General features: G+C 26.5%; 1 protein-coding gene across 1 annotated transcript in view; it reads left to right on the top strand.

Annotated features, from left to right (window-relative positions):
• The first annotated feature begins 4620 nt into the window (after window positions 1-4620).
• LOC117174358 (zinc finger protein 385B-like) overlaps window positions 4621-18329 on the top strand; it is a 30476-nt gene continuing 16767 nt past the window's right edge. Inside the window, exons 1-5 of the mRNA XM_033363422.1 lie at window positions 4621-4956; window positions 6653-7039; window positions 11572-11645; window positions 13377-13529; window positions 16325-16419. Of these exons, the coding sequence (XP_033219313.1) occupies window positions 4914-4956; window positions 6653-7039; window positions 11572-11645; window positions 13377-13529; window positions 16325-16419 (752 nt within the window). The 5' untranslated portion in view covers window positions 4621-4913. The remainder of the gene's footprint in view (window positions 4957-6652; window positions 7040-11571; window positions 11646-13376; window positions 13530-16324; window positions 16420-18329) is intronic.

Genomic DNA, 18329 nt, shown 5'->3' with positions numbered 1-18329 from the left:
TTATTTATAAAAAAAGTTCTTAGGTTTAAAAAAACATTCAGTGAACTGAAAAAGTGAGGTCGGTAATATAGGTATTTAGCTGTGTCACATGCCCTTAAGTCTGGTTAAGGGCATGTGATACTTACAGTTTCCCCGGTTTTTTTCCATAAAAATGAAAATTTTTAAAAACTGAATTCGGAGATACTATAAAATATCATAACGGACGTCCCCAGACTTTTTTGAGGGCTAATAACAAAAAAATTTATTGTGCTAAATAAAAATTTTATGCATATGCATTATTTTGAGGTTACGTCGTTTTTCATCTCTGCCTTTCCGATAATCTGGAAATTATTTGTGAAATAAACTTTTTTGATTGGCTGCAAACAAGGTTAGTTCCGGGAGATTAGTTACGATGTTTATTTGTAAGTCGAAAGTTTTCGGCCAAAAATATTGTGTAGTTTGGAAGTAACGCTCGGGTGAATTGTAACACACATAACCTAGAAATATACACGCACGTTCTTAGCAATATCAACAATTTTTTCATAAAAAAAGCGAAAGTGTGCGGGGACGTCCGTTAGCATGTCCGCTATCATTTTTCAGATTTTGAAGGCAAAATATTTCTTATCCTAGGAAAAAAGCCGGGGGAATCTAACACTGAAAAAATCGATACTGTTTCCTAAACGCTGTGCAAATTAATCACATTTTGCTAAATTGAAACTTTTTTGAATTAACCGAAAAGAAAAGTGTGTGGGGACCTCTGTTAGCATGTTCGCTACCATGTCCCAAATTTTTAAGACAAAATATTCATTATTCTAGAAAAAAAAGCCGGAGGAACCTAAAACTGGTAAAATCGACAATTTTCTAAGTATCACATGCCCTTAATGATGTTTTTCACGATTAAAAGGAGAACTACGCATCCTATATAATTTTCGGAACTTTTACTGATGCACCATTTTTGCTTACTCTTCTTTTTCCGTATTTTGTATAGTTTGAACGAAAAAATGTAATTTTTGGATTTTCCATTATGCTGTAAAAATGTGAATTTTAGATGTTTTTGAAAATTCAAAAAGTTGTTATGATAATCCTGTAGGGAATTCAAAAATCGAAAAAATTCTTTTGACTTTATTTCATATCGTGCGTTATTTGGCTAAAAATGTTCATTTTCGTTTGTTTTTTGGGATTTTGAAAATACTATATCTTCGGTAACTTTCTTTTTATCGAAATTTAGAAATTTTTTGAATTTTGAAAAAAGGGGTCTCAAAAATATTCAAAATTCGCTCACTTTTTGAATATTTATCCAAAATGGCTGACTAACGAACTTGGCATTTAGCTTAGGACACTTAAAGAGTGTACCAAAGGCCAATCTCATAGATTAATTTTTTCAAAAGTTATCATGCTCGCAGACAGACATATTCGTAAAAACCTGTTTTTCTGATTCAGGGGGTCTCGAAACGTCGACATTTGACAAAAACGGGGGATCAAATTTTACACCAATCTAATATGGACAACATATATGTTCTGAACTATCTATTAAATAAGAGAATTAAATGCGAAAAAGGGGCAATGATAGCAATGTTCGTGGACTTAAAGGCATCGTTCGACTCATTAGACCGATGCGAAATAGAAAAGGCTATGGTGAAAAAGGGGATAAGAGAGGGATTAATAAAGAGAGTTTCAGGAATTTTTAGAGAGACAAAAAGCAGAGTAAAGGTAGGAGAGCAAGTAGGAGATAGTTTCTGGTTGGTGAGAGGAGTGAGGCAATGATGATGGCAGAGGATGAAGAAGGGATGGCGGGCTTAATTACAGGATTAAAGAAATACTTAGATAGAAAAAGCTGAATGTAAATGTAGAAAAGACAAAGATAATGAGATTTAGAAAAGGAGGGGAAAGAAAGAAAGAATGGACGGAGAGATGGAAGGGAATAAAGTTAGAAGAAGTAAAAGGGTTTAAATGTTTGGGACATATCTTACAAATTAATGGAAATCATAGAACTCATATAAAGAAAGGATACAAAAAGCAGCAGGGGTAATGAAACAGATATGGGGAATAGGAAAAAGAAGGTTAAAAAATTGAAGAAGAATATGGTTATTTGATACGTTGGTATGGTCGGTATTAGGTTATGGAGCAGAGATATGGGGATGGAAAGAAAGGAAAGATATTGAGAGTTTACAAGAAAGGTATATAAGGTGGACACTAGGGGCAGAATAGAGGAAGCCAGGATATATGGTGAGTGAAGAAGCGCAAAGGGATAAGTTAAGTATTAGAGCGGGAAAGAGGGCATGGAAATTTGAGACGAAGCTGAGGGAGGGGAGTTGGCGAGAAAGTGTTTGATGGAGGTAGAAGAGAGGAGAGGGAGGGCGATCAAATTAACGAGATGGTCAGAAGAAAGGAGAAAATTCTTTAATGATAGAGAAATAGAAGACGGGACTGGAGTAAACTATGAAGAGCTGGAAAAAAGGGAGAGGGAAGGACAATTAATAGAAAGATGGGGGATGATTAAGGAATCATAATACAATAAATGGTATAAGATGATAAAAAAGGAAGGAGTACCAAAGTATCTAGAAAAGGGATGGGGAGAGAGAAGGTGGATCAGAATAGCAAGATTTAGACTGGGAAACGAGGTAAGGGAAGGGATGTACTGGGAAAGAGAAGAGAACAGAAAGTGTAGAATATGTGAATGGGAGGAGGAAACATGGGAGCATGTATGAGAAGGATGTATGAGAGGAATAGAAGATAAAGGAAGCTGACAAGAGAATGTGGTAAGGATTCTAGGAGAGAATGGATTAGGAGAAGAATGGATGAAGGAGTTGGAGGGTGCTAGAGCAGAGAATGAATGAGAGAGAATGAAAGAATGCATGTTAAAATAATGACTAATTGGAGGTATAAAAAAAGTGAAAGAAAAAGGAAACTGAAGTCGCTTAAGTTAGAAGCGTAAAGATTGTAAGTAATGTTTCTGCATTAGTATAAGTAGAGTAAGATGCGTTTGCATTCTCTCTCTCTCGCTTTCGTTCGCTCGCTCACTCGTTTTCGAATAAGTCCTAAATTGCGCTATCACAGAAAATAGAGATAAGGAACTAGATATATGACTTTATCTAAATAATTGTAAAGACAAGAATGTAAAAACAAATTTTCAAACAAGAAAGATTTTTCAGTCAGTGCAGGCAAGAAAATTTCATGAAAAATGCTGCATTTTCAAGCTAAGAAGACGATTTTGTTACGAAATAGTTAATGTATTAACTTAATAATAGAATTTTCAATCAAGAAGATGAGTTTTCTTCTATAAAATACGAGTTTAAAAAAAATGCATCAACTTTCAACCAAATATTTTAATTTTTCACCAAGGAAGTTAATGTTCTACCAAATAGTCGAATTTTAAACCAAATTATTTAATTTTTAATCAAAATTTTTTAATTTTAACAAATAAAAAACGAATTTTCAGTAAAGTGATTGAATTTTCAACGAAAAATGTAATAGTTGATATATTTCACATTAGAAATATTTTTAATTCAAATAAACAGTTAAATTGAACCAAAAACAGTTGCATTTTTAACCAAAAAATATAAAACTTCTGCCAAAAGTGATTAATTTTCAAATAAAAAAATTCATTTTCAACAATGAAAGATGTTTTAGTCAATAAAGAAAAGAAAATTTCATGAAAAATGCTGAATTTTCGAGCCAAAAAGACGAGCTTCTTACAAAACAGTTAATGTGGCAACTAAACAATTTAATTCTCAACCATAAAGGTGTTTAAGGATGAATTTTTAACCAAGAAGATTAATCTTCTACCAAAAGACGAATACTAAAATAGTTAAATTTTTTAAATTAAAAGATTAATTTCCAACCAAACGGTTGAATTTTTATCCAAACTATTAAATTTTCAGTTAAAAATTTATTTTTAACAAAGAAAACACAACATTTTCAATTGAAATAAAATGGTTAAATTTCGAGTTGAAAAAAAAATGTATCAAAGAAAGATTTAGTTTCAAGGAAAAATGTAATAGGTGCTATTTAAATCCAAGAAGATAAAAAATTTTTATTTAGAATAGTTGATTTCAATTTTAAAAAGATGATTTTTAACAAAGTATACACATTTTAAACCAAATAGTTCAATTTTGAACAAGCGAATTAATTTGCTAAACAAATATTTAAAAAAACAAAGAGTTTTCAATAAAGTAGTTGAATTTTATACAAAAATTGAAATAGAATTTTCTATCGTTTTTAGTGATACACATTGACCCATATATAATTCATCTATTTTTTATTTAGAATTAACAGCTCTTCAGATTTAAATATCTACTTTTACATTTTACATTGATAATTCAAAATTTGAGTTGAAAAATCGTATTGTTTAGTAGAAAATTAATCTTCTTTTGCTTTATGAACATTTTCTATTGGCTTTTATTCGAACATATTTTATACAATACATTTTTGAATGATTATAGGAATTTATTTAAAGCATTTATGAACTGCAACTATTTTTTATTTATTATAAATGTAATGTTAGGTTTTAAAAATCGTTTATACCCTATTTCCACAAAACAGAACATCGTAGGAACAACCTTTTAATTTTCCCGCCCTTGAGTTTGTAAGCGCATGCGCGTCTAGTTTTGTCGTGTAGATAGTTTTTATTTCGATCATGAGCAATCATGATAAGCATGATCAAATGAATTTATGGCGTTGGACTTCACTCTTGTATTACAAAAAGAATTAATTTTCTAACCGAAAATATAATATTTTCGTTAACTTTATAGTCGAAAACGTGAAAATTGATACGAATTTTGTTTAAAAAGAACGCCGGCTAGTGAGTTTATGACAGATTTTGCTGGTTTTCAAGAAGTATTTTGGAGCAAATGATACTCTGAGAAAAGAAATTCTTAGTGATTTGAGAATAGAAAGAAACCTCAAAAGCAGAAAGTCAGATTTTGTAAAACTTTATGATGTCCACGACACTGAATATTAAAAATCCGGAGGTGCCTGGTTAGTTTAGTTACTTTCGTTTCTAATATTCAACAAACACTCGAGGGTATTTTTGTGTACAATTTTATTAATTTTAGTCCATTTTCGATGTATTTAATAGTTGAATTAGCGCTTTTTGCATTCCTAACTCTTGTTTTTCGATATATTCAGACCGCTTTTGCTGTGCACAATTTTTTAAATGAAAAAAATTTTGAGGTTAGGTTTAAGAAAAAAAATTCAATTTTGTTTGGACAAATTTCTGTTTTTAAGACTTAAATTTTAGATTAATTTCAATTTCGATTAAAGTAAATGCGAAGATGTAAATTACTAAAATTTTGGTCAATTTTCAACATTTTTAAAGAACGTACTCGCCCTATTTTCTTATTTTCTTTCTTATATTTGTACTGTTTTCAAATTTCAGGCCATTGAAAACTAGATTTACTAGTCATTTTCTAAAAACGTTACGTAATTAAGTATTTTTATTTAAAAGCTTCAATTAAAATTGTACAATTTTGAATGTCAATTGTACACAACTTTGCAATTATTAATTTAAAATAAAATGGATTTTTTTTTTATTTTTAAAAATGCAAATTTACACAGTTTTTCATTGAAGTTGTTCAAGTTTGAACAGTGAGACTTTTTTTTTATTGAACTTTAAGTAAAAAAAAAGCTTTAATTAATGTTCTTTAAATTATTTAAACAATTAAATTTTTTTAACAAATTTACTTTATTAAAAAGTACAGAATTGTACAATTCCAAATTTTCATTTTTCATACCGTTGTAATTATTAATTAGAAATCAAATGGGTTATTTAAAAATTGCAAAAGTTTACATTTATACAATTTTTCATTGAAATTGTTCAAGTTTTCAAAATTGAATATTAATTTTAAAAAAAACCTCACTGAATGATCTTTAAATTACTAAACCATCTTAAAAATTTCAACATAAACAATTTGAAAATAGATTTTTATAAATTAGACATTTAACATCTAATGCGTATGAATTTTATAGTTTCAATTTGAAATATCAATGTTTCATATCTTTGAAATTATTAATCAAAAATCAAATGGGTTATTTAAAATTCATCAAGTTTAAATTTAAACAATTTTACATTGAAATCGTTCACAGTGAGATATTAGGTTTTCAAAATTGAACCTTAAGTTTAGAAAAGCTTGGATTAATGGTCTTTATATTATTTAGACAATTTGAGTTTTCATGTTAAACAATTTTTAAATTAATTTTTTTTTAATTTAGAAAAAAAATATAATATGGATGAATTTTATGAATTAAGATTTAAACCATTAAATATTATATTACTTCAAATTAAAAAAATTTTAATTAAAAAATACAAAATTGTACAAAAAGTTCAACTTTAAACAATTTTTCATTAAAATAGTTCAAATTTGAAAAGTGGTATTTTAAGTTTTCCAACTTGAAGCTTAAGTCAACAAAAGCTTGAATCATTGGTTTTTAAATTATGTAAATCATTTACAGTTAATCGAGTAATCTAAAAAGTTTAAGATTTTAGAATTAAACTAAGAATTTGACAATTTATGGTTAAGACAATAATAATCAAGTTTAAAAAAAAGTAAGATTCCATTACTTCGTACGCTTTGAACTTTGAAAGCTTGCATATTTTTTTATTTGTTCTAAATGAAAAAATAAATTTTATTCTTTTTAATCTATTGTATAGGCAAACAAATTGTTTTAATTTCAGGGCTGGAATGTTTGTTACCACCACCTCCTCCTCCACCACCTCCTCCAAATATAACTGTAAACGAATCCCATCCTCCACCTCATCAACCAGGATTACCAACTCCTGTTCCACCACCTAGTGGAACTTTTGGAAATGTAATGCCCGCCCCAAATTATTATGCAAATATTCTAACCCCGATACAAACTCATTCGGCTTCGACGCCCTGGTGGATTCCCACTGACGCGGATTCTTCGGATGTTTACGCTCATTGGTATGCAACTTCCTACAAAGCAGGAGTTCAACAACCAACAGGAACATCGCCAGTCATTCCCGCTGGTGAAAAAAGCAAGTCAAAACCCAAGTTTTTGAAGAGGAAGAGCGAGGCGATTGATCCTCGAATCGATGCTGGTAAAATATACTTTGTTTATATATTATAAAAAGATCTTAGCGCCGCGTTCCGGAAACCAAAATCCTCTCTAAATACCCTCGCGAAATCCTTAAATTCCCGCTAAATGCTAAATGCTAAATTAAACAAAGTAGTGCAATACAGTTGCGTTACTGAAAGAAGCAACTTAAATTCACTAAAACGTATTTTGAATGTATTCCCCTCCCTTCTACTGCTTAATTTTGAAAATGGAATAAAATTGTCATGCCAGGCCTCACAGACCGGTCCCTATTTTTAAGATTTGGCACCTATGATACCGTATTTGCAGCCCATAATGGAGTTTAAAAAATGTATAGTAAGATCTCTATTTTCTTTTCAAATCACTTTTAAAAAAAAAAGATCTCATTAGTCACTTTTCTTTCAATAAAGTAACTCATAGGTAAATCACTATTTAATTCAGGTTCCTATTTCTGAATTCTTTTGATATATTTCAGGGTATTTTTCAAGATTCCGAGAAATTTTTTATTGATTTCAATAATTTGAAGGTATTTTTAAGATTTTTGGGTATTTTGCAAACTTCTAAGGCATTTTCAAGAGCTTTATATTTGAAACATTTTAGGGAATTTTCAAAGATTTTAAGGAAATATTAATTTTAGGAACTTTCAAAGACTTTTAAAAATATTTCGCGTTTTGTTTTAAGATTTTAAAGGGTTTTCAATGTTTTAAGAAATCTTAAAAGATTTCAAGTGATTTTTAATTGATTTTTATAATTTGAAAGGATTTCAAAGTGTTTACAATATTTTAGCATAGAGAATTTTCTAGAATTTCGGAAGACATGCAACGATTTTATAAGACTTATGAGGTTTATATTATTTTAAAAGATTTCAAGGGATTTTATAAGGCTTTCGAGGATTTCAATGATTGTCAAAGTTTGTTTAATGCTCTCAATGTGGTTTAATCAATTTCCCAGGATTTCAGAAAATATTGCCCTGAATTCTTATTAATTTATCCTGATTTTTTTTTAAATCTTTGGAATTCTTTTAATTTTTTTTTAATTTACTTGAATTCTTCTTAACTTTCTTAATTTAGTGAATTTTGTCATTTCTCAAAAGTTTTTATTCAATTCCCCTTCATAATCAGTTGATAAAATTATCAAAGAATTTGTAATAGTTTGAGGTATATTTTTTCAAATTCCATGGAATTTTCAGGAGCTTTAAAAAATGCAAGGGATTTTAAACGATTTGAAATATTTTAGTCTATTTTAAAAGAGCACAAAGAAATGTTTTATTGATTTCAGTAATTTAATGGGATTTCAAAGAATTTAAAATATTTTAGGGTAATGTGAAAAATTCCCATACGTTTCAAGGGCTTTAAAAAGTTTAATGGGGTTTCAAAAAATATCTAAGGACTTTAAATATTTGAGGAATTTGTAAATTTATTTTAATAGTTTGAATTGATTTCAAGGTCTTTGAAATATTGTAGGGTATTTTAATAGATTCTAAGGCATTTTCAAAAGATTTAAACAATTTCAAGGAAATTAGAAGGGTTTAATCATTTTAAGGGATTTTAATATTTTAATGGATTTCACAGCATTGATTCACTAGAAGTCCGGGATTTTATAGGATTTTAAAGATTTCAAGAGGTTTTCAAATATGTTTTCCTGTTTCTTTGAAATTCGCCTTGAATTCTTATTCATTTCTCCCAAATTCTTTTCAATCCTTTTGAATTCTTCTCAATTCACTTAATTTTACTCAATTTAATGGACTTAAAACAAGTTTTTATTTAGTTCATCTTGAAGTCTTTAAAACTCGCCTTAAATTCGCAGGCGTTTCATCCAATTATCTTAAATTTTTCTGAACACATTTAAAATTTACGCAATTCAATTAATTTTTTCATATTTGTGAATTTAAAAAATAAATTTTTTAATTGCTTTTTACATTCAACTTGATTTTTTTATAAATTTCATCGAATTCTTCTCATTTCCCTTAAATTCACTCAAATTTTACTAATATCAATCGCATTTTTTTATTTTGATCGTATTTCCCATTCTATTGAATTCGTTTGAATCTTTTTTGTAACCACTGGTCACTTTTTTTCTTGTTAGAAATTAGTATGTTTCAAAGATTTGAAATTTAATTCTACTTATTTAATAGAAATTTTCCTAAATTTATTTCAGTTTTACGAAAATGAATGGAGTTTTTTGGTTGAAAAAGGTTTTCCAACTAATTGTTTCAAACAATTCAACTAAACAATTGCATTTTTAACCAGAAATTGATTTTATTCAAAAAGAAAGATTTTTCAACAAAATATATCAACTTTTAACCGAATAGTTCAATTTTCTACCTAATTGTTAAATTTTTGAACAGAAAATACGATTTATTTTAAAATACACTTTAAAAAGTCCATTTTCAACCGAAATAAATCAATTTTTAACCAGACAGTTGCATTTTTAACCAAAAAAGATAACATTTCTACAGAAAGATACATCATCAAACCGAAAAGATGAACGATCAACAAAATATTTGAATGTTCAATTTACAAAAATGTTGTCCGGAAAGTAACAACATTTCAATCAAATCAATTTATTCCGAGAAGAATGAACTTTCAAATGAGAAAAGTGAGAAAAAGGAAACAGGCTGTGAAGCCTACGATAAATAAATAAATTTTTTAATAATTTTAGAATTTAATCAGAACTTAACAAAGAAAAATATTTTAAATAAACAGCAAAGTTCATTTTTAATGCTTGAAAAATCTTATAACGCTATTTTGATACTATTAAAATCAATTGTGGGGAATGTAAGTATTTTTTTCGAGAGCGTTTTTTATTAAAACGTTGTAAATAAAAGTTTGAAAGGTTTTAAGAAAATATAGTTTTTTTTTTATTCCAGGGAAAATAGTAATAATTTTTTGTTTTGAAAAACTAATTTGAAAAAAATATTTTAAAAAAAAATATATATATATATCAAATTAAAAATAATTTCTTTAAATATTGAAAAAGAATGTAAAAGATTTTAAAGTACAATATTTCATTTGAGCAAGATAACAAGATGTGATAAAAACTTCCAGATATATAGAAGTTTGAAAAAGCTACAAAAATAATTTTAAACTCAACAATATTGCAACAAATTAAAAATAAAACATAGATTTTTGAAGACTTCGAACACAAAATTTATAAGCTTTTTTAAGAATATTGAAAGCTTTTAAGAAAAGATTCTTTTTGACTATTTCTGAGCAAATTTTAATGATTTTTTTTGTTTGTATTTACCAACATTTATTTTTAGAGCATATTTGAAAATATTTCGAAAATTGTCAAGAAAGAATATGGTAGACCTTAATGCAATTTTTGTAATTTTACTGAATGTTTTAAAATTTTCGGAAAAATTTAAATAATTTTCAAAGATAGATAGAACTTTTTACAAATTTAAATAATAGTTTAAAAACTGCAAATATTTCACAAAACTTCAAAAAATGTAGATTTTTGATTATTTCGAAGTTTTCAAAGATTTTGGAAGATTTCAAGATAATAAAAAAGTTCCCTTAAGATTCCTGGAACTATTTAAAGAGATATTAAAAAAAAACTCTAAAGCGCTACAAAATATTTTCGTAAATTTTAAAAATCAGTCGGAAGTTTAATAACATATTTTTTAATTGTATCCAAGCGTGAAAAGTCCTAAATATTGTATAAACTGGCTCACATTTTTCCTAACATTTTTTAATATCCTGTAAGACACAAAAAAACCGTTAGAAATGTTCTAGATACTTTTTTGATATATTTGAAATCTTCAAAAATCTTTTTAAATTTTCTTGAGAAGCCTAGAAAAATATTTTTTTTTTTTAGTTTAGGGTGAAATATTATTTTTCTTTTCAAATATTATAATTTGCCTAAGATTTTGTTTTCTTTACTATTTGAATCAAAATTTAAATCTTTTTTTGGTCGACGATTCAACTATTTTGTAGAAAATTTTTTTCTTTTAGATGAATACAATTTTTTTTATTTATAATAAAAATCTTTTTGAATTGAAAATAACAACTATCACATTTTTCGTTGATAATTCATCTTTTTTGTATAAAAATTCCACTATTTGATTGAAAATGAACTTTCCTTATTGAAATTTTGATGTGCTACATCTAAAATGTTTAAAAATCTTTCTGAATATTCTTAAGAATCTTAGGAAAATTATATTCATATAAACTTAGGAACAAATGAGCAAATAAAGCTGAAAATAAATTCTTTTTCGAACCTTTTCTTTTGTATTATAAATTATATTTTCCCTTTAATTGAAAAGCTACACTTACACTTGGCGAGGAATTGATAATGATAATTTGGCTATAAATGATTTAAAAAAATAAATATTTTATCTATGTGAATATGATATAAAATATATTTACTTTTAAAATAGAATGTTTATTAATTGGATATAATATTTTAGAAAGTTTGGAATCCTTAACTGCCGAACCTAAATATTCATAAACAATACCAACAAATTAAAAAATTATTATAGAATATTTAAATATTATAAGATTAATGCTTGATTCCTTTTTTTTCTTTTTCTAGAAAAAGTTGCCACAGCCCAAAGAGAATTGTCAGCTTTAATGAAACCACTGAAGTGTGACCTTTGCAATGCTGTTGTAAGACCCTTTTATCTACTCTTCTATATTATACAAACGGGTGATAATAAACAAGTTAAAGATATCATGTTCCTGGCATTCTATCTCTTGTATAAAAAAATAATTTTCCTAATTACAGGGATTTATTCAGCGACCTTTCTACAGCAATATCCTGTGTGCTGAATATTTTTACTTTACTTAGTTTTAAAACAAATTCGATTAAAATATGAGTATCATCCGGCAACGGTTGATATCTTCATAATGAATTGCAAAATTACATAATAAAGATTTTTTGTCGTTTCAAATTATAATTTTAGAGTTATGGTCAATTTTCAAATGTCTCAAGGAATTTATGTCATCTGCTAACAAAACAGCTTTACATTAATTGGATGACTTAAAATTTTTATTTTCTCATTTAAATTGATTGTCACTGAATCGCCTTGTCATCTGATCATTTAAAAGCTATTTGCAATGAGTGAAGTCGTGAAATGAAAAATAATCGATAATCGTCTTATTCTTTAATTTAACAATTATTTTAAATAAATTTAATGTAATATTTTATTTAAATATTCTTTAGCTTGAAAATTATTTATACTCAGTAATAATAGAATTTTTAAAATAATAAAAAATATTAATATAATTGAAGTTTTATTAAAATCAACTTTTATAAAAAATGCTAATTATTTGTTTCCCCAAAAGTCAGATCTCTGAAAAAATAGTTTTTCTATGCTTCTAAGAATCTAACTGTTATAACTGATGTGATTTCAAATAAACAACATTATTTTTTATGAAAAATGTTAAAATTCGCCAAAAAAAAAAACATTAATTTTAAATATGTTTTTTGCAGTTGAATTTTTTCTGACCGCCGCTTCCTACCAGTTTTTTGAAAATGCTTGCATTTTAATAAATGACGGCTTATTTTTTTCGGGAAAACATTCTCTACCACTTTATGGTTTCAAATTTTGAAAATAACTAAATAATCTTAAAATATAATTTTTTGTTTAAAAAAAAATTGTTCTGGCGATTAAGAGCCATAGAAGAAGCTATGGAAGCCATGGCAAATTTTAATTCCAAAATTTGGAATAGTAGAGTTGTAGAAAATGTTTTCCCGGAAAAAATATACCGTTATTTATTAAAATGCAATCATTTTTCAAAAACCGGTAAGAAGCGATGGTCAGAAAAAATTCCACTGCAAAAAAAGGTTAAAATTAATGTTTATTTTTGTGAATTTTAACATTCTTCATAAAAAATAATGTTTTTTATTTGGAATAACATGAGATATAATATTTTGGTTCTTAGAATCATAGAAAAACTATTTTTTTCAGATATCTGATTTTTGGCCCGAGAACTACCTTAAGAAGCAGATCTCATTAAATACAAAAAATTGGACTAATTGTATTTAATATGAATAGAAGGAAATTTCTTCTCTTGTTCTGAAATACTGTTTTTCCATTTTATTCAAAATCGAATAATTACAACTTTTTTATTTTCAGCTATATATGAGAATGAAATATTAAGAATAATGGATCGTTCCTTTATATGCTTTTAAAGGATCTTATAAAATTTAATTCTTAATTTCGGATAATCCTATCTTCGAATGATGTGAAACTTAAATAGATAGACAGATTTTGTTATTTTAATTTCGGGTTCTTGTAGATTCTGTAACTTTCAGCATTGTTTTATTTTTAATTTACATTTATTTGCTTAAGTAAATAATAATATTGAAATATCAAGAGACCTATTTTTTTTTAGATGAATTCAACTCTTCAAGCAAAGCGACACTACGATGGAAAACCACATCAAAAGAAGGTTTCCATGTTTTTGAACCAAAATGCAAAGAAATTAAAAGCTGACGATGGACAAGTTACAAGTACAACTGGCAACGATTGGAACAGTTATTGCGAGGTAATCTTAATGAAATCAAATGACAATTATAACAAATAATTTAAAATCTAATTCAAGGGATAAATTGAGTCTCATTCAGATGAGGAAATAAGTTTTTATTTGAGAATTTGCCTAATTTTGAGTTTAAAAACATCTCCAATCAGCTTAACTTTAAAATTGTTTAATTTTTATAGTCGTAATTTAAAAAAAAAATAATTTTTCATATCTATTTTCCGTCATTCATTTTAAAATTAAATATTTAAAAAATACAGTTTAGAATTCCTGGGCAATTTTAAATTAAAAGCATTTGAATTTGAACAATTTTCCCTTTGTAACAAGTTAAAAAGCGAATTATTTTTGTAAAAACCACTACGGTTTTGTTCGAAACTTGTCCTTTTGTGTTAAAATGCAACCTTCTTGGTAAAAAATTAATTTCTTTGATTGAAAATTTAACTATTATGTTGTAAATTCTTTTTGTTTTTTTAATTAATTTTTTTTAACTAGAAATTTAAATATTCCATTTGATTTGAAAATTTATGTTTTTAATTTAACGTTTTTGTTGAAAGTTGAACTACTTTGTTGAAAATTCAGTTTTCTGGTTAAAGATTCTTAATTTTAAATGAAAAGGGTTTGATTTGAAATTTAGCAATTTTCTTGAAAACTCGTGTTTTTTGTGGTTAAAAACTAATTTTTTTGAACTAAAAATGTAACTATTTTTGTTTTTATGTAAATTTGTCTTTCTTATTTAAAAATGCATGTACTATTTTTGTGGAATTTCTTTTTTTGGAAGTGTAAGGATCTTGCTAGAAAATTAATAATTTTTTTTTTTTAATTTAACTAGTTTGTTGAAAATTCATATATTTTTTTTAATCGAACTATCTATGTGACACATTTAACTATTTTGTTAAAAATTCTTTTTTTCTTCATGAAAATTCATTCTTTTTTGGTAGAAAATTAATTTTCTTGGCTGAAAGTTAAACAACTTGGTAAAACTACTTTGTTAAAAATTAATTTTTTCCTTTGAAATGCATAATTTTAGTTGAAAATTCATCTCTGGTTTAAAATTAAACTATTTTGTTGAAAAATTGTCTTCTTATTAGTGAAAAATTAATGTTTTTGGTTTAAAATTCAACTATTTAGATCAGAAGTATCTGTTTCAATTGATAAGTCAATTGTTTTGTTGAAAATTTGTGTTTTTGGTTGAGGATTGTTGAAAATTCGTCTTTTTTGTTGGCTATTTTATTGAAAAATCTTTGTTTTTTTTGGGTGACTTCAACTGTTTTATCATTTAAAATTAAAACCTAATTTGGTTAAAATATCAACTATTGCAATATACGTTGAGGAATTTATCTCTTCTGGTTAAAAATTAATCAAATTGGTAGAAAATTAAACAATTTGCTTAAAAAGTTTTTTTTTAAAGATTTTTCATTTGTTGAAATGTTTTTAAACAAAAATAAGATCCGAGAGATTGTTTTCTTTACATAATTAAATATTTTTAAATTTATTAATATCTATTTGAAGACAGTAGTTTTCATATATCCAATTATAGAATATCATTAATGAGTAACTTTAGCAAATATAGTAAAATTTCCAATGTTGTGGGTACAAAAATTTTATTATTTATTTTGTTATTGAAAAGTGAAGGCTACCCTTGATTTAAAAAATATCTATTTTAGGCGGTTAGAAATTTTTGTCTGGAGAATCTTATTGTCTAAAATGGTTAATTTTTTTGGCAATCATCCGTACACAATTTAAACCAACATTATTTAACTTAAAAGTGTTTCAGTATGAAAAAAGGTTTTAATTTTATACATAATTCTAGTTGAAATATTCTCTAGTTTTGAATGTATTTTAAGATTGTTCATTTTGCAACGTTACACAGTTTAAAATATTCAGTTTCGATTGTTTCGCATTGAATTTTGGTTAAATATTAAAAAAAAGTGATTTAACTTTAAATATTTACAATTATTTATAATATTTTTAATAAAAAATCTTAGTAATTGAAACCGAAAATTGTTTTAAATTCTAAGAATTTTGTGATTGGAGTTCAATTTTAAACGTTAAAGATAAATTTAAATTTGGGCTTAATTTAAATTTATTTCCTATATTTTTAATTCAGAAATCGTATCAACTATCGTATTATTTCTGAAATTCCTGTGATTCCATTCTAAATTGCTGCAATTTAAGAGACTTAATTTTACAGAGGTTTAATTTAAGGTCCTTAAATAACAATTCTTACAGTTTATCAATTATACGTTTTAAAATTTTAATTTTTAGATTTAATTTTTCTGTCTGTGGAACGTTATAAATAAAAAAATTTACAGTATTCAATGCTATTTCCGGTATCGTTCAATTTGGACGGCATTAAATTCACGATCGTTTAATTTTTCATGTTTCCAATTTTAAGTTATACAATATACATTATTGAGGTTTTATTTCAAATCAATAATGATTGAATATTTAACGACTTTGAATTCGTAAAATTTTTATTTTCTACATTTCTAATTTAAGGATTTCAGCTTTTAATGTTTAATGTTTAATACTAACATTTTGTAATTATGAAAGCTTCAAAATACCTTTTCATTGTAAATTATTAAACGCTTTAACCTGAAATTACAATTTCGCTTTAAAAACTTGAAGTTTAAAATTTTAAAAACCGGATAAAAATGGTTGCAATCCTGGAAATCTTTTTGAATCTTTTGCGAAATATTTGAAATCTGGTTTACTCTTCAAAAGTCGAGTGGTCTACGTTTCACGCTACCCTGAAATTATCTACTTACAAAAATAATCAACTTTCTTTCCCTTTTATTTTTCAGATTTGCAAGACCTGGTTTACATCGCAAATGGACGCTGCCCAACATTATGCTGGAAAAAAACACATCAAGGCTGCCCATGGACTCGCTCGCCCAAGGTAGGTTTAGAATTAAAAAAATATAATATACTAAAGTCGGAGCCAAAAGTCAGTTTTACCCTAGAAAATTTTTTCCAATAGTTAGAGGGCAAAACATTAAAAAAAACAAACAGATGTTTCGGCTTTCTTTTTAAAACGTCGACTTCACTTGTCCCCAAAACGAGGTCGACACTAGGAAAAATCTGAAGAAATTTCCAGATATTCTTTAATGCATTATATTTTGAAAAATTCTGAAATATTTAATAATTTTATTTATACGGGGCTTATTTCAAGTGCTTTATCCTGAGAACAAATGGAAATAGGAAATCATTATGGCTCCATATGAATTGTTTTGTGATGCGAGTGCAGATCAATAATGAAATTTACGATAACATTATTATTATTATTTTTTCAAAAAACATTTCTGTGGCGAAATGTTGTCACATGCTTATACTGCCCAATATGTCGAAGGCATTTTTGGTTAGAGTTGGATTTTTATTTGATCATTTTACACGGGGCTGTCCCGGTATATATCATCAGTCACGGACGCATTTTTATAATGCAATCAAGGGATCTGATGAGAGCAATCTGCCCAGACATATTGGACAAAGCCTGGTTTTTACCCCATCATTGACGGACTGGGTTGCAGTCAAGTACACGATGGGGGGACCTACAGCTTGAGGTGGGTTCCGAACCACCAGAACCTCGGTAAAGGTACATTGAAAAATTTCCAGAGGTACCGGCTCAGGGATCAAACCCCGGACCTCTGAGGTGAAGTCCAAGTGTCTAATTATATTAAAAATATTATATTAAAAATATTAATCAGATTAATATTATCGATTTACTTGAAAATTCAACTGTTTCGTTGTAAATTAACTTTTCAGTTGAAAATTTATATTTTCGTGTTAAAAATATTATTATTATTATTATTATTATTATTAACTAATCGAACTGCTTTAAATTTGTAATAAAAGTATTTATTTATTTAAGTATTAGTCTCATATTTTTTGATAAGAATTCACCTTTTTTGTGTAACCTAATACTTCAATTTTCTAAGAAATGGTTGAATTTTAATATATGACTAATTTTCTTCCCAAAAAGATGAAATCTGATCAAAAAATATAATATAGCTGATATTTCAAACAAAAAACGTTTGAATTATGAATTAAAAATAGTTGAATTAATCAAATAAACGAATTTTCAGTCCAACAGTTCGACTTGCAATAACAAAATTAAAAAATTTTACCAAAAGAAAAAATATTTCAACTAAATTGTTGAATTTTCTACGAAAATTATATTATTTTCAAACCCAAAAATATAATTTTTCCACAAAAAAGTTCATTCGAAACCAAACAGTGGCATTTTTGCTTAAGAAAGACAAAATTTATAATTAAGAAGATAAATTTTCAAACAAAAAAGGCGAATTTTCAACAAAATAGTTGAAATATTAATCAAAAATGATTTTTAGTCTAAAAATAAAAAAAAATGTAATCAGAATTTTTAGTTTTCAAGTCAGAAAAAACGAACTTTCTACAAAAAAGTTGAATTTTTTACCGAACGGGATGAATTTTAACAAAATTATTTTATTTTTTTATTCAGTTTTTTAAAGGAAATAATTAAATTTTCAACCAAATAATAAAATTTTTTACCAAAAAATAAATGAAATTGTTTGAACACTTTCCAATTTATGTAATAATTTTTATTTGAATGAATTCTAAATAAAAAATGGAATAGTAAGCTTTTCAATCAAAAAGAATGAATTTGTATGCCAAAAAGACGATTTTTCTTCAAAACCGATATATTTTTAAGGCTGCGACTATCCGTTACAGTTTACAGTTTGAATCGCTTTAATATCTTTATTAGAACTGAAGATAATATAGTTGTAAATTTTTGTACTTTTAAGCAACAATTTTTATTATTTTTCAAATTTC

Source organism: Belonocnema kinseyi, chromosome 1, assembly GCF_010883055.1.
Source record: "Belonocnema kinseyi isolate 2016_QV_RU_SX_M_011 chromosome 1, B_treatae_v1, whole genome shotgun sequence".
NCBI classification, from domain to species: domain Eukaryota; kingdom Metazoa; phylum Arthropoda; class Insecta; order Hymenoptera; family Cynipidae; genus Belonocnema; species Belonocnema kinseyi.
The sequence above is the reverse complement of the archived record's forward strand: the minus strand, read 5'-3'. Positions and strand labels throughout refer to the sequence as shown.